Source organism: Ursus arctos, unplaced genomic scaffold (genome assembly GCF_023065955.2).
Source record: "Ursus arctos isolate Adak ecotype North America unplaced genomic scaffold, UrsArc2.0 scaffold_5, whole genome shotgun sequence".
NCBI lineage: Eukaryota > Metazoa > Chordata > Mammalia > Carnivora > Ursidae > Ursus > Ursus arctos.
This window is the reverse complement of record NW_026623067.1, coordinates 38,379,467-38,396,892: the sequence shown is the minus strand read 5'-3', so window position 1 is coordinate 38,396,892 and position 17,426 is coordinate 38,379,467. Positions and strand designations below refer to the sequence as shown.

General features: G+C 39.6%; 1 protein-coding gene across 3 annotated transcripts; it reads right to left on the bottom strand.

Moving 5' to 3' along the window:
- Positions 1-570: 570 nt before the first annotated feature.
- LOC113261841 (protocadherin beta-15-like) lies at positions 571-17,389 on the bottom strand. 3 transcript variants are annotated; one of them, XM_048220897.2, is made up of 3 exons: positions 2,634-17,389; positions 1,883-2,003; positions 571-1,311 (listed from the first exon to the last, which is right to left on the bottom strand). In XM_048220897.2, the coding sequence occupies exon 1, from the start codon at positions 15,160-15,162 to the stop codon at positions 12,772-12,774; it is 2,391 nt and encodes a 796-aa protein (XP_048076854.1). In that variant the 5' UTR covers positions 15,163-17,389; the 3' UTR covers positions 571-1,311; positions 1,883-2,003; positions 2,634-12,771. The 3 variants fall into 3 exon arrangements, with proteins under 3 accessions (XP_048076854.1, XP_048076853.1, XP_048076852.1); XM_048220896.2 differs by having other exon boundaries at positions 1,883-17,389; XM_048220895.2 differs by having other exon boundaries at positions 571-2,003.
- Between the last annotated feature and the right edge of the window lie 37 nt (positions 17,390-17,426).

Sequence of the window (17,426 nt, the reverse complement as noted above, 5' to 3'; positions counted from 1 at the left end):
TAGAAGTCTTGCACATCTTTGCTTAAATCTATTCCTATTTATTTTTTGATGCTATTGCAAATGGTAGTTTTTAACTTTTTTCCCCATTTGTTGCGGTTATATGGAAATATAATCAATTTTTACAAATCCATCTTATATCCTCAACCCTGCTAAATCTACTCAGTCCCAGTAGGTTCTTCAGGATTTTCAACATATGCAATTATGTCATCTGTAAATAAAGACAAATATTTTAAGTATCTGTGACTTTTATTTATTTTTCCTGCATTTTTCCATTGACTAGACCCTTCTTTATAATGTTGAGCAGAACAGTGATAACTTTCTTGCTTATCTCTAGTATTATGGGGAAGCATTCACTATTTCACCATTGAGTATGATGTTAGTAGTAGGATTTTTATAGACATTCTTTACCACACTGAGGATGTTCCCATCCTCTAGAGTGTTGAAAATTTTCACAAAGTGCATTCTGAATTTTTCAAAGACTTCCTATGCATTGAGATGATCACATAAATGTCCTCCTTTATGTTGTTAAATGATGAATTACATTGATTGATTGTTTTAACACATACTATGTTTATCATTTTGGATTTTATTCAGTTTTGAGTGACATAAAATTCTCACAGCATGACCCACAAATTAGCAAGGTGCTTATTTCTCTCTTGGAAGGGTCCAGAAACAGGCAGTACAAGGATAGTGTAGCCACATAACAATGCAAAAGGGGAACAAATTCACTTATTTGTTTATATTGTTTTTGAACTATGTGCTCACTACAGAAATTATACTTTTCACAATGTGGGGAAAAGGGAGTCAGAGGATTGGAGAAAGTCTCTAATCATGATATCATGAAACAGCAGTGAGAATAGGCAGGTTTGACTGTGTAGGAAATCCAAACAGCTGTGCACATGTAGCCACCAGAGTAGGACTCTGAAAGGTGAGATCATGGAGATGTTTGTGGAAGCTGCCACCTCTGAGGGAACTGAAGTTAGGCGCTTAGTGATTGGCTCAGGGCTGATGTTCAACAAAGCCAATAGTTAGGAAGTCAAGCTTGAAGTATGGAACTTCTGAACAGTTCTGGATCTGTCAATCTGCTACTTCCACATCCTTTTGAGGTTAATGGCTTCTTCTCACTTTGCATTCCAAATGTCATGCAGGTTCCTCTTGTCCAATTCTTACTTACAACCATATAGCAAATAAGAGTCTGGAAAATGTGGTTCTAAGTCTCATTTAACACAATCCAGCACAATCATCATTACCCTTAGCTTTCACTCTTATGGTTGCAAGGGCTCTCTTTTCAACTTGAAGTATTGTGTCCAACTTGGAGGAACAAAGCACAAAGGATGAAATTACCAAGTCTAATAATACCATTCTTTTTGATAACTTTGCCCATTTTTTACTTACATCAACTACTTATCGACCAAAACAGCTGGTTGTACACTACATTAGCTACAAAAATGCTGCAGATCTCTCAACAGTAAAGATCAATAACTTATCCCAACAAGTACCAGAGGCAATATCACAATGACCACATGCACTACATACGGGAATGGGAATTAATTAGAAACAGTAACAAAACTAATTTCAAATACACTTACATGCTAAAAACACTTTATGTAAGTCTAAGGAGACTTCATAACAGAAATGATACAATACATATTAATGAAACATACTGAAAATAACATATCATAAGTTGTATGATACAGCTACATGTACAATGCGAGCAATGGTTATTTCATAACGGCTTATATTGGAAAACACAAAGTAGAAATTATGAGCTAGGAGTCACTTCAAAGATGAGACACTGATAAAACAATTCCATATTTACAACATTTTAAAGATTTCTCCTCCAGTGTGAATTTCCTTATGCATAATAAAAGATTAGACGCACCTGAAGGCTTTCCCACATTGATCACATTCATTGGGTTTCTCTCCAATGTGACTTTCCCCATGTCTTTGTCTAAAAGATTTTCCACATTCTTCATACCACAGTATGAGTTCTCGCTAGCTGACTAAGGAATGAGAAAGATGTGAAAGGTTTTCCACATTCTTTAAATTTATATAGTTTCTCTTCAGTGGGTATGTTCTCAAATAAGCACTGAAGTGTTAAGAAATACACTTTCCCACATTTCTTACACTTGTATGCTTTCTCTCCAATGTGAATTTTCACAAGACCCTGAAGGAATTAGATACAAGACTTTCTTACAATCCAGATATTAATATGACTTCTCTCTAGTATGAGTTCTCATGACCTAAGAGATGAGAAGGCAGAAGTTACTGCATTTCATATATTCACACTGTTTCTCTTCCAATGTACATTTTCATATGTACAGTAAAATACAAAAAAACGAAAGGATTTGTCACATTGTTTACAATTATAAGGCCTCTCTCCAGTGCTTGTGGTTATTAAAGGGAGAAGGGAAAATGTAGCCTTTCCCACATTTCTTATATGTATAGAGATCCTTTTTGATATGTTTTCTCACCTGTAGAGTAAGCTTTCAGGAATAAATGAAGGTTTTCCTACATTTCTTATATTCGTAAGGCTTCACCTCAATGTGAATCTTACAGGTACAGTAAGGGTTGTACAAGAAGTAAAGACTTTCTCATACCCTTCTACAGTCAAAGGAGGTATGAGTTCTCACCTGTCTCTAAAGGATGAGGGACAACTGAAGATTTTTTTCCACATTTTTTATCTTCATAGTATTTCTCTTCAGTGAGATTGTCTACATTTTTCTAAGAGATGAAAAAAATGGAAGGTTTCTTTTTAACATTTTTTGCATTATATGAAATAAGGCTTATCTCCACATGAGTTTTACATGTACAGGAATGGATGAAGAACGGATAATGGCTTTCCCACATTTTGTATATTATTTTCCAGTGTGAATTTTCATGTGAGTCCTACAATACAAAGAACAGCTGAAGGGCTCTTTACTGTCCTTAGATTGATAGGGTTTGTGTCAGTGTGTGATCCCATGTGTTTTAACGAATGATTAATTACTATTTTCTCACATCTACTGAATTCATAGCATTTCTCTTCAGTATGAGTTCTTTTGTGCACATTTAAATTTGAAATCTGGCTGAAGTTTTTCTCACACTGATTATCCTCATTATATTTCTCTCTAGCATGGAATATCTTCTACACATTACATATTAAGGTATTTTTCAAATATTTTCCAATTTGATTCTACTTACAGAGGTTCTTCACCATATGAATTCTTACATACCTCTCCTATGTCTTATGCTGATCCTCTGTGTCATGACAGAAAACGATGAGGATTACCTAATAGGAAGTTTTTCCACATTGATGGTGAAGTGACATAATGCTAATTCAAGGTAGACTGTGTTGATAAAGGCTGTATCTTCTTATTCTCTGATGAAATACCCCCCAAAATGTTATGGGTAAAAAGTCAATTTAGTGCATAAAATGGAATACAAAAAAATACACAATTAAGAAAAAACAAACAAAACAAAAATCAAATCCAGTAAACAAGAAACAAAGGAATGAAAACAGATGGTATCAAAAAGTTACAATAGGGGCACCTCGCTGGCTCATCTGGTGGAGCATGTGACTCTTGATCTAGGGGCTGTATGAGCCCCACATTGGGTGGAGAGATTACTTAAAAAAAATAGAATCTTAAAAAAAATTGCCATAGACACAATCATATAAATAATTATATTAAATATAAATGGGACAAACTCTCCAATTAGGAGGCAGAAATGACAAGACTGGATAAAAAACAAAATCCAACTCTCTGCAGTTTATGTAAGTTGTATTTAAAATATAAAGACAGAATGAGAAAGTAAAAGGAGGGAAAAAAGATATCAAATGAACCCTAAGCATAAGAAATATGGGGGTGGGGCGCCTGGGTAGCGCAGTCGTTAAGCAGCTGCCTTTGGCTCAGGGCGTGGTCCCGGCGTTGTGGGATCGAGTCCCACATCGGGCTCCTCCGCTGGGAGCCTGCTTCTTCCTCTCCCACTCCCCCCGCTTGTGTTCCCTCTCTCGCTGGCTGTCTCTCTGTCACATAAAAAAATAAAATCTTTAAAAAAAAGAAAGAAATATGGGGGTGATTTTATTATCAGATTAACAGTATTACCAGAGACTAAAAGGGATGCTTCATAATAATTAGTGTCAATTCATCAAGGAGATAAAATAATCCTACCTATGTGCACGTCTAATAACAGAGCTTCAAAATACATGAAGTTTTAAAAAGTGCTACACCTGAAGGGAGAAATAGACCAATTCACAATCATAATTTAAGAATTTAACATTTTATCTCAGTAATTGTTAGAACAAGCAGGAAAAAATGGTGGGAATAAAGAAAATTTAAAATTATCAAGCAACTTGGTTTAATTGATATTTACAGAACGCTACATACACATTTATTTCAACTACACATGAGAAACTCATCAAGATAACCCATATGTTGGATAACAACAAAACCCAATAAGTTTTAAAGGATTGAAATCATTCAGAGTATGTTCTTAGAGCAAAACAGAGTTATTTTGAATATGAAAATGTTATCTCTGGATATTTGGAAATGAAGCAACATACTTCCAGTTAACCAATAGATCAAATAAGAAATCAACAGGGAAATTATAAGTAAATTCAAACTGAACAGTAAAAAACCACCATGTATCCAAATTCATGAAACGCAGCTTGAGTAATGCACAGAAAGAAATCTTTAAGTTATATATTTATGTATTTTCATCTATAAAAAAAAGCTTAGTGTCAATGAACCAAACCTTCAGAGAAACTAGAAAAAGAGAAAACTAAACCTAAGGTAGGTATAGAAAAAGAAATAAAAATATAAGAGTGGAAATCAATGAAGCAGAAAACAGAAATGGGAAAATGACAAAGAAAAAGATTTTTTTAAAAAAAGATTAATAAAATTGATACTGATAAAGTAATACTGATAAAGACAAAAGGAGAGAAAATGTATTTTACCAATACCCACAATGAAAGAGGGGTATCACTACAGATCCTAAACAGATTGAAAAGATGATAAAGAAATATTACCAACAACTTCATGTCAATAAATTTAACATCTTAGACAAAATGGACAAATTGTTTAAAAAACATGTTACCAACTGACACAAGAAGAAACAGAAAACTGGAATTATAGGATATCTACTTAAACAATTTATTTGGCAATTCGAAATTTTTCCACAAAGAAAATGTTAGCCACAGATGGTTTCTGTGGTAAATTCTATCAAATACATAAAGAAGAAATAATATATATCTTACACAAACTCTTTCATAAAAGAAAGGAGGAAACAACTGCCAAATCATGTTATGAGACCAGTATAATCCTCAAACTAAACCTGATAAGAGTATAACATGAAAAAAATATATAGATCGATATCCCTCATGAACATAAATGTAAAATTCTCAACAACATTATTAGCAAATTTAATCTACCTAATAAATGTATTTTTCACACAGCTGCATGCCACCTGGAAGAAAAACAATTTGCCTGGTTAATCACAGCCATAGAGGTGCTCTTCTCTTCCCAGTCTGCAGGACTCCAGTTCATTGGATCTCCTTAGATACCTTTGTATTCTTCTACTGTTGCTGCTGCTATCCCATATTCAGAATGGAGGGGGACTTGATTCAGATTTTGGTGGTCAGATTCCAGTTGTGATGGCATCACTAGTACTATAATGACCGCTTGAACTTGCAAGTTGGAAACAACCAATAGGACCAGGACTAGGGTAAGGCAAGTGTCTCAGAAGGAAAATTAATGGATCTCTCCAACACTTAGTATTAAAGATAGATACTGTTTAATGCAATATTCTAAAAAAACAAAACTTCATGAAAACAATATATTATGAACTATCCAAATATTAGATATTATATCCAAATATTAGATATCCAAATATTAGATAAAGAAAGCATCTAACCCTATACTTGCACAACTTGGCCTCACCCTAATCCATCCTGATGTCACATCCTGTCACATCCTGATGTCAACTTTACTGTTTCCTGATCTCACTGGGGGGAGAAAACGACCATACCTACAGCATAGTTTCCTCTCCTGGGATGCTCCTTCAAGGACAAGAAGGCTATCAAACATGTAGATTCAACAATGCTGGCATTGTTAAATTTACAAAAAGAAAATTCCTTTAGTTTGCAAATATTATCTCTTCTAGAATATGTTATTAATGCCAAGTTTATTACATATGTTTATGCATTAAAGGAAAAATATCTTTATAATGTGGAAAAGCAATGTTACTCTGGTATATATCTGTGCATGCTGGGTATCTCCACCATCTACTAAAGCTACTCCTTCCCACACATATTCAAATGCACACATATACAAACACACACAGATACACAAACACTCTGGGTGCAGCTGTGGAGTTCTAAAATTGCTCGAGGCATTACCATTAGTGCATCATGGAAGATTTTTATTGCTTTTTCATGACTATGCTGATCGATTGGAAGTAATGCTCTTTTCAAGGCATGCCAGGTCAATTTGAGAAAGACATAAGTATTCATCCTTTGGAGATGGCTTCGAGTTCCACCCTTTACCAGTAAAATATTTGTGAAGTAATAGGGAGAGGAATAACAGATACTAACATGGGGGGGTCTCTGAGCTTGTTACAAAACACACTTCTGTGTATATTGAGAAGATTGCTAGGAATTTCTGATCCTTCTACCAGGCACATTTTATCAAAACATGTAGATTAATGATATGCTTATGAAGATTTTCAGGACACATATTTTGGCAATTTATTTTACTAAGTAAAATTTTTGGCCCTTCTACTTCCCTGCCTGAGATGGAAATCAGTTCTGGGTTACTTCATAAACAACATAGTCATTTTGTCAGCACGCCCCTCCCACAGGTTTAAAGAGTAGCTTATCAGTTCAACTTTTCATTCTATTCTTCACAACTCAACTTTTGGGTTGCTACTAGCCAGGAATATTCTTTTGAAAGCTCAGTTATTGGGGCACCTGGGTGGCTCAGTCATTAAGCATCTGCCTTCGGCTCAGGTCATGATCCCGGGGTCCTGGGATCGAGTCCCGCATCAGGCTCCCTGCTCAGTGGGAAGCCTGCTTCTCTCTCTCTCATTCCCCCTGCTGATGTTCCCTCTCTTGCTGTGTCTCTCTCTGTCCAATAAATAAATAAAACTTAAAAAAAAAAGTTCAGTTATTTGTGTATGTTTGTATTAGCCTGATTAAAATGACTGAATAAAAATATAAAGTCAGCCACGGCAGATCAGAGTATTCATCTCATGGCTGCAAGCTGGCTGCTGGCTTACTCCCCAATACCCACGCTGGTTATGAAAAAGGAAAATGGGCAAAAGACCCTAGGAACATGCCACCTCAGACTAGCCCTTTGAAAAATATTTGCCTTAATTTTACCCAAATTAAAAGCTTTTGCACAGCAAAGGGAACCATCATCAACAACAACAAAGGCAACCTACTAAATGAGAGAAAGACATTTGCAAATGATATATCCAATATGGGGTTAGTATTCAAAATATATGAAGAACTTATACAACTCAGGGCATCTGGGTGGCTCAGTTGGTTGAGCTTGTCACTTTTGGTTTCAGCCCAAGTCATGATCTCAGGGTTGTGAGATGGAGCCCTGGGTCAGGCTCTTGCAGGAATTTCTGATCCTTCTACCAGGCACATTTGTCTTTCTTTCTTTCTTTGCTTGTCTTTCTTTCTTTCTTTCTTTCTTTCTTTCCTTCTTTCCTTCCTTCTTTCCTTCCTTCCTTTCCCTCTCTCTCTCTCTCAAAAAACCATACAACTCAACACCAAAAAACAAATAATCCAATTTAAAAATGGGCAGAGGACCTCAAAAGACATTTTTTCAAAGAAGACATACAGATGTCCAATAAACATATGAAAAGACGCTTGACATCACCAATCATCAGGGAAATGCAAACCAAAACCACAATGAAATGTCACCTTATACCTCTCAGAATGGTTGGTATCAAAAAGACAAGAAATAGCAAGTGTTGGCAAGGATGTGGAGAAAAGGGAACTCTCCTGCACTACTGGAAGGAATACAACTTAGTGCAACCACTGTGGAACAGCATGGTGTTTCCTCAAAAAATTAAAAATAGAAATACCATATAGGGGCACCTGCACAGCTCAGTCGGTTAAGTGTCTGACTTCAGCTCAGGTCATGATGTCAGGGTCCTGGGATTGAGCCCTGCATGGGGCTCTGCACTCAGTGGGGAGTCTGCTTCTCCCTCTTCCCCTGCCCCTCCCCACACTTATGAGCTCTCTCTCTCTGTCTCTCTCAAATAAATACATAAAATCTTAAAAAAAAAAAAGAAATACCATACAATCCAGTAATTACACATTGGTTATTTACCCAAAGAAAACAGAAACACTATTCGAAAAGATACATGCACCTCTATGTTTACTGCAGCATTATTTACAATAGCCAAGGTATGGAAGCAACCTAAGAGTCCATCAATAGCTGAATGGATAAAGAAGATGTGGTATAAATATACAATGGAATATTATTCGGCCATAAGAAAGAATGAGATTTCATCCTTTGCAACAACATGGATGGACCTAAGGGTATTAAGCTAAGTGAAATAAGTCAGACAGAGACAAATACCATATGATTTCACTTACATGTAGAATCTAAAAAAAAAAAAAAAAAAAAACCAACGCCAAACAAACAAACCAACCCCAGAAATAAGAAGAGACACAAATACAGGGAACAAACCGGTGTTTGCCAGAGGGAATGAGCAGAATGGGTGAAGAAGAGTGGGGAGTGGGAGACAGGATTCCAGTTATGGAATGTGTAATTCATGTGCATGAAAGGTATGGCACAGGGAATGCGGTGGAATACGGTATAGTAACAGTGTTGTAAGGTGAGAGATGGTAACTACGCTTGTGATGACAAAGCATAATGTAGAGTTGTTAAATCACTATGTTGTACATCTGAAACTAATATAACATTGTGTATCAACTCTACTTCAATTTAAAAAGGAAAAAGAAAAAGCTAAAAATAAAAAAGGAAAGAAACAATTTCCCTTAAGCATAATGCCCCCATTGCACTTTTAAAGCACTAGCAATAGCTGAGTGCTAGGATACTCCGACCTGCAAGAGATTATGGGAACGTGAATATTTTGGCCGAGAGTAGGGGCAGGCAAAGAAAAATGGGTTCAGAAATGGCTTTTTAAGAAGTCATTTGTATTCGTTTCTGATCACTGCTATAACAAATTACCACAAACTTTGTGGCTTAAAAACCCAAGTTTATTATAATCTTATAGCTCTAGAGGTCAAGTCTAAAATGGGTCTCACTGGGCTACATTTAAGGTAGGGCTGTGTTCCTTTATGGAGGCCCTAATGGAGAATTCATCTTTGCCTTTTCTAGCTTCTAGTGCCTGCCCGCATGCCTTCACTGGAGGCTCCCTTCCATCTCCAAAGTCAGTAAAACATCACTCTGACACGGACTCTTCTGCTTCTACAACCTCTTATTAAGGGCCCTCGTGATTACATTGGCCCACCTGGATAATCTAGGGTAATCTCTTTGAGGTCAGCTGATCAGTAACCTTTTTTCTATCATCAAATCCAATTCCTCTTTGCCACATAGCAAATGATACATTTCCAGAGATTAGGACTCTGATCCTTTGTAGGACCATTATTCTCCTTACCCGAAGTCCACTCTCCGGCCCCCAAAGATTTACATTCATCCCACGTAAATATATATATATATATATATATACACACTCAAGGTCCCCAGAGATCTCATTCATTACAGTATCAACTCAGTTCATAATTTCATCTAAATTTCATTAAAAACTCAAAATTTCACTATTTATATCATCTAAATTAGGTATGGGTGAAACCCTAGGTACTACTCATCCTGGGCATAATTGCTCTCCATCTGTGGACCAGTGAAACTAAACAAATTTTCTGCTCTCCAAACTATATCATGGTGGGATAGGCACAGGGTAACAGTTAATAGCCATTCCACTTGAAAAACAGAAAATAGAAGTAGAAATAGTCATACGCCCCAAGAAATGTTGAAATCCATCCAGGAAAACTCTCTTTCCTTTCAAGGCCTGGGTTTGGACCTCCACACTCTGGGCTCCAGGCTCTGTCTTATGAGCCATCCTTCCTTTTTCATGAAACGGTAGTATATTTTTTGGCTAGTATTTTTTTTCAATCATTTCTGGCTTATAGAATTGTTCAGTACAATAGGTTTCTTTTATATCATTCTGTCTCTTCAATTCAAGCTGCTAATACTTCTGTTGGTATAACATTCTCAAGAACTTTCTGAGTCCCTTGTGTATGTCACAGGGATTCTCTCTCCTTGACAATAGGTTGCTTCACCGTTCTTTCCTGGGTAATCTCATGTCTGTTCCTGACTTCTGCTGGAATTTCCATGAATCACATGCCTAACCTCTTTAAAGAACCTGCTGTGTGACTGAATGCTCTTTTAATCCTTTCAAGGCACTAGCAGAAGTTTGTCCTATGACCCCTTGGCTTTCAATCTAGAACATACTTTCCTTATTTGAGCCCTTTGTGCAATCTGAATAGTCAAAGAATTTACCACATTACCAAATTCTAGTCCCTTTTAAAAGCTTAACAGTTCTTCCCTCCATCTATTTCATTCCTCTCACATTATAAGCAGCAAGAAGAACCCGGGCTGCACCTCATTTCTGTCTGATCCCTCACCATCAGTGACTTTAACATCCATATTTCTACCAGCATTCTCTTTACAATGATATAGGGGTTTTTTGGGTTTTTTTGTTTTGTTTTTGTTTTGTTTTGTTTGAAGAGAGAGAGACAGAGCGCTGGCACTGGAGAGTGAGGGCAGGGGGCAGAGGGAGAGGGAGAAAAGGAATCTTAAGCAGGCTCCAAGCTCAGCCTGGAGCCTGACGTGGGGCTTGATCTCACGACTTTGAGGTCATGACCTGAGCCAAAACCAAGTCAGACACAACCTACTGAGCCACCCAGGCACCCTGATTTAGGTAGGTATTCCATATGGCAACATATGTTTTCTCCACCATGCTCCTTACTTCCTTTTGAGACTTTGATAGCAGACTTGTTAATATCCATATTTCTACTTTTCAAAGCAATGTATTTTTCCATCACGCTTTTCAAAATCCTCCAGCCTCTACCTACCTTCGAGTTCCAAAACAACTCCTATGATTTTAGTTATTTGTTACAGTAGTAGTCCACTTCCATGTACCAAAACCTGTATCATTTGAGGTTCAACTGGGAAAACAGAACCAGCAGAGATACATAATGAGAGATTTGTTGCAAGGAAGTGACTTACTCAATTGTGGGAGCTGGCTAGGCAAGTCCAATATCTGTAGGACAGGCAATTAAAGGGCTGGCTGGAACTCTGGCACACGAGCTGAAGCCCCTGCCCACAGGCAGAATTTCTTCTTTATTTCAGGGAAAACTCGGATCTGCTCTTAAGGCCTTTCAGCTGATGAATCAGGCCCACACAGAGCATCTGGGATATTCCATTTTCGGGTTAACTAATTAGCAACCTTAATTCCATCTGAACCTTAATTCCCCTTTACAATATGGCTTAATATCTTACAAGTTCCAGGAATTAGGATGCCGATGTCTTTAGGGAGCGTTTATTCTGTCTACCACACCATTCCATAGCATCTGCAAAACTAAGAGGCTTCCTGGAGATAGAGGAATCCTGACAATAGAGCTGATTACGTCTTCAAATCATTCAACACCCTCACCAACATATCCTTTAGTAAGTTTTCTTTGGTTAACTAATATTAATTATGCAATATATATTCTTTCAAATCCCTAATAACAAGTACAATGTCATCATCCAAAGGCAAGTAGATATTGGCATGTTGTGCCATCAAAAACTTCTCTAGGCCTAGAACTTGGAAGCCACTTGAGAACTACTCTGCAATCATAGCAGATAATTGCAAGCAATGCCTTACCTGGCACTAGAGCTGTTAGAATATAAAAACACCGTAAATACAATCTGGGTATCAGTAAATCTATCTGGACTCTTATCAGGATCATAACTTAAGTTACATGTAAGAACCCATATGTTTTTTCAACATGAATTTCTGAGAAAGAATGCATAATAAAGATGTATTTTCATGATGTGACGTGTATCTCAGAATGAAAATCTAATGCTTACAAGTGTGACTTTTTGAAATAAATAGCATGAAAACATACACATTGCTGTCTATTTGTAAAACAAAAATCAAAAAAAGGGCTTGGAAAAACTGGGCATGGGTAAATACAAATTGATTCCACCTCAAACACGTAAGGGGCTATGCAAAAGTCATAGGTGTGTTACTAATAAAACCTAAAAGGCTTCCAGTAATTTAAAAATGAGTATGTAAAAAGAAATCACACATTCTTTCATTTTTAAGTAGGCTCCACACCCAGCATGGAGCCCAACACAGGTTTGAACTCACAACCCTGAGATCAAAGCCTGTGCTGTGATCAAGAGTCAGTTGCTTAACCAACTGAGCCAGCTAGGCGCCCCAGGAATCAGGCATTCTTAAGTAGTGTCATATCGTTAGTAAGATACTTTGAAAATAAGAATTGTTTATTCTGAGAGGTTAATTTTCATATTATTCTTTAGGAACGAGCATGAAAATTTTAATCAGAAATATGAATTTCCTGATATAGAATTTCTACTAATACTACAATAATTGGAAAAATAATCATAGGATAATCAGGCCAACAAACAGTAAATTTACTATGGAAAAGAAAGGGGGAAAGTACAACTAAAATTACTACTGGATTAAAAAAAGAAACAGAAAGGTGAAGGAGACAAAACTGATGGAAAAGTAAACAGGAAAGTTTCAGATACCTAAACTATTCCGGAAGGTTGGACTTCCCTCTGACTTACTCCCAAGGTCCTGGCTCAGAATATTGGGGAAGATAGGCTTCAAGAATTTGAACTCATTGGTCCCAGATCCTTCCCTCAGACACACCTCATACTGGTAGCTGTGGGACAAGGTCCCCGTACCGCTGACGTCCACCAGGTGGCCCGCAAACGGGCCCTCGGGCACCGAGCAGCCGCCCCCCGACGCCGCCCGGCTCCGCCTGCACAGCCGCACCGCCACGAACACCAGCACCGACACCAGGAAGAGCGACGACACCGACGCCAAGGCGATGACCAAGTAGACGGTGAGCGGGTCGGCCCGGGCCTCGGCCGCCGCCACGTCCGGCAGCGGCAGGTAGGGCTGCGAGAAGCCGTCCACCAGCAGCACGTGCAGCGTGACGCTGGCCGACAGCGGCGGCTCGCCATTGTCCTTGACCAGCACCAGCAGCCTGTGCTTGACGGCGTCGCGCTCGCTCAGCAGCCGGGCCGTGCGCACCTCGCCGTTGTGCGCCCACACGCCGAACAGCCCGGGCTCCGTGGCCTTGAGCAGCTGGTACGACAGCCAGGCGTTCTGGCCCGAGTCGCCGTCCACCGCCACCACCTTGGTCACCAGGTAGCCCGCCTCGGCCGCCCTGGGCACCAGCTCGGTGCAGGGCGCCGAGCCGTTCTGCAGCGGGTACAGCACGAAGGGCGCGTTGTCGTTGGCGTCCACCACCAGCACGCGCACCAGCGCCTGGCTGCTGAGCGCCGGCGAGCCGCGGTCGGCCGCGCGCACGCCGAACTCGAACGCCTGCAGCGCCTCGTAATCCAGCGCCCTGAGCGCGAACAGCTGCCCGTTGTCCGCGTTGATGGACACCAGCGAGGCCAGGGGCAGGTGCGGGTCGTGGGGCGGCAGCAGCAGCGAGTAGGTGACCTGGGCGTTGGCGCCCGCGTCTCTGTCGGTGGCGCTCACGCTGCCGATGTGCAGGGCGGGGCTGTTGTTCTCGCGGACCCGCAGGGTGTAGGAGCTTTGGCTGAAGGCGGGGGCGTTGTCGTTGACGTCGGACACCGTCACTGTTAAGTTGTGCTGGGTTTTCAGCTTGGGGGTCCCCAGGTCGGTGACGGTGATAGTGATATTATATAAGGCTTTGCTCTCTCTGTCCAGCGCCCCATTTGTAACCAGAGTATAGAAATTCTCTTCTGATGGTTTCAGGAGGAAGGGGAGATCATCCTGGATGGAGCAAATCATCCTTCCGTTGTCCCCCGAGTCTCGGTCTCGAATTCTAAATAGGGCCACTTCTGTCTCAGGAGAATTTTCAGGAATGGGACTGGTGAGTGATGAAATAATTATTTCTGGGTAGTTATCGTTAACATCCACTACCTCAATGGAGACGGAGCATCTTCCAGAAAGCCCCCCACCATCAGACGCATCTATTTCCAGCTCATATGAAGATCTTGTTTCAAAATCTAGTTTTTTAATTAGTCGAACTTCTCCTGAAAGATTGTTTAGCTCAAAAGTTGTGCTTATCTCCTGAGAACTATAAAAATAGGAATAAGATATCTCCCCATTTGTCCCAGTGTCTAAATCTCTAGCGGAGACCTTGACAACTAGCATGCCCACAGGGCTGTTCTCTGGAACCTGCACCTGGTAGAGTGTCTTTGCAAACTCAGGGGCATTGTCATTGACGTCCAAGACCAAGATGCGCACCTGCGCGGTGCCAGACCGGGGTGGAGAGCCGCCATCCAGCGCTGTGAGGGTTAATCTGAGCTCCGCCTGCTTCTCGCGATCCAGCTCTTTATCTAGTACCAGTTCTGGGTATTTCCTACCATCCCCCCGGGTGCGGGTAGAAACATGGAAATGAGAGTTGGGACTGATACTGTAATTTTGGATGTTGTTGTTGCCCACGTCCAAGTCCTGGGCTTTTTTCAGAGGAAACACGGTCCCAGGGGGGCTATTCTCTGAGATTTTCAGAGTCATTTCTCCTTCAGGAAACTCTGGAGAATGGTCATTTATGTCTCTCACCAGTAGCTCAGCTCGAAATACTCCCAATGGTTTTTTCAGTAACACTTGGAAATGCATTACACATGGCTCTGTGGGGCCACACATCTCCTCCCGATCCAGTTTCTCATTTAATATCAACTCCCCGGTCCGCAGATCAAGCTGCAAGCGGGGTTCATTATCCTCAGAGACCACCCGGGCTCCTCGCGCTGCTAGCTCACCCACTCCCAGCCCCAGGTCCTTGGCCAGGTTGGCCACAGACGAGCCACTCTCGGTTTCCTCCATCACGGAATAGCGACGAGATTCCCAGCCTGCCAGAGCCACTCCCAACACGAGAAAGAGAATCAGGACTTGCCTTTGTTTAGGAAAGCACTCCCCTCCGGCCTCCATCTTTACTTCCACAAATGCCTTTTCAGAAACAGGGCCCAGTTCTACCTTAGGCAGTGATGGATCTCTCGGTTACCTGTCCGGAAATGTTGGTGAGTAGCACGACGTACTGGTCCTGAACTCTGCGTACAGGCTTTTGTTTTCAGCTATAAATCGGAAGTACAGTTCGTAGCAGTTCCTGGGCTTTTAAAAAAAATTTTTTAAGCCTTAGCCTGCAGCGCCACCATGCGTTGTCTTCCAAAAGAATCGCTACAGTTGTATTCTCTGATAATCCAGGGGGCTATTAGGAGTTTGAAAATGGTTTGAAGGAGGTGATGTAATCAGAAAACCATGTAATTATAATTATTCATTCCTTCACTCAAAGAAGTGTTATTGGTATCTATGTACTCAGTTCTGATAGATCAGTGAACAACCCAAACATGATCCCTACTTTTTACAACCTGTAGTCTGGGTGAGGCACTAGGAAAGTTGAGAAGTGAAAGAAGACAATTGTGATAAATCATGTTGTGAAAATAACAGTATATACCTATGTGATTTCTTAAAATTCCCTCAGCAAAAAGGACGAATTCCTCTAGATTTTCTTTCAAATTCTAGGCAGTGTATGTGACAGAACGGCGGTTCCCATTAGTTGAATCACATCAAAGAAAAAGCTACCAGTTAACTAGTTTATGATATCATTTGACATAAGGTCAGAGAATTATGATTTTATAAGACTTTCAAACTATGGGAAAGTGCATATGAGGGCTTTCCTATATCTCTTACCCTGCTTTTCCTCCATAACATTTATCTGATATAGCATATATGTCCATATTTAATATTTTCTTTTCTGTGTCTTTCTTGTGCTTGAGATCTTTGTTTTGTTCATGTCCGCATCTCCCAACATCTAGAATAGTCCCTGGCACATGGTAGATGCTCAACCGATATTTGTTTAATAGATCAATCAATAAATCACAATTAATTTTAAAATTCTGATAGATGGATTCTCCTCCTAATGTAGGAGCCCCCTTTTTTGCTGGGATCCTAGTACAGTATATGAGCTGGATAAACCAAACACCATGTTTCCAAGTAGCCATTTTCTATGCTCTTTTGAAAAGTAATTTGCAATACTTCAGAATGATCTAAATGTTTTTCATTAAATGGCAAAATACTCTGGCATCCCCTATGTAATGGAATAGATTCTTAAAAAAAAAAAAAACAGAACATAAATGCCAGGCTATAAAGATCCTAAAGTATACATCTCTTTTAGAACACATTTTACATTGTCAATGTTATTTCACACTAATGCTATTATGACAGTAATAATATTCAAAACTTTCTTACATAGGATAATTTTCAAAGAATTTCCATAAGACACTCAAAAAACTGTAGGGGAGCCTGGGTGGCACAGCGGTTAAGCGTCTGCCTTCGGCTCAGGGTGTGATCCCGGCGTTACGTTACGGGATCGAGCCCCACGTCAGGCTCCTCCACTATGAGCCTGCTTCTTTCTCTCCCACTCCCCCTGCTTGTGTTCCCTCTCTCGCTGGCTGTCTCTATCTCTGTCGAATGAATGAATAAATAAAATCTTTTTTAAAAACTGTAAAATTTTAAAATAGCCATCAGTTCTTCCCAAAATCATATATTTTAACCAAAGCCTATCTATGCTTGTCCCTTACAGACTACTAATCCACAAACTTTTGATCCCAAATAGTATTATACTAGTATAAAAAGCCCAATTTAAAAATCTCCAATGAAGAGTAAAGTTCTATCCATGCAAGAATCTAAACATGCTTTTGACAAGGGAAAAATCCATGTGGTTATCATAATTAAAGGGAGATTTCTTAAAAGCCCACATACTTGTTTCCAAAAAGCCAGGGGAGAAAGCAGACTTGGGAGGGACCTGAAAATCCATAATGTTACTTTTTAGGCATCTCCTTTCTTCTTGTCTCTAAGTGCACTGACTTTCTGTTTTTCCTTCCATGTATTTAGCCAACACGTTACTACTTTCTTGTTAAGTTCCTAACAGAAAATATTTTAGATCTGATTTCTAAAGCTATTTTTTAAACAAAAGAGATTTACTCAGTTTGGATTAGCAATATCATCTTGTCTGATTGTCTGAAGACAGAGGGAAATGGGTCAAATAAAATAAACATGGCTGCAACCATGCACTTCTTCTGAAGAGAAAAGTTTCCTGAAAATTATGGCGTGAGCTAGACAGATACCACAAGGGATCTATCACTTAAATATCTTGAAATAACTAATAATCTTTTGACAATACTCATATATATGGT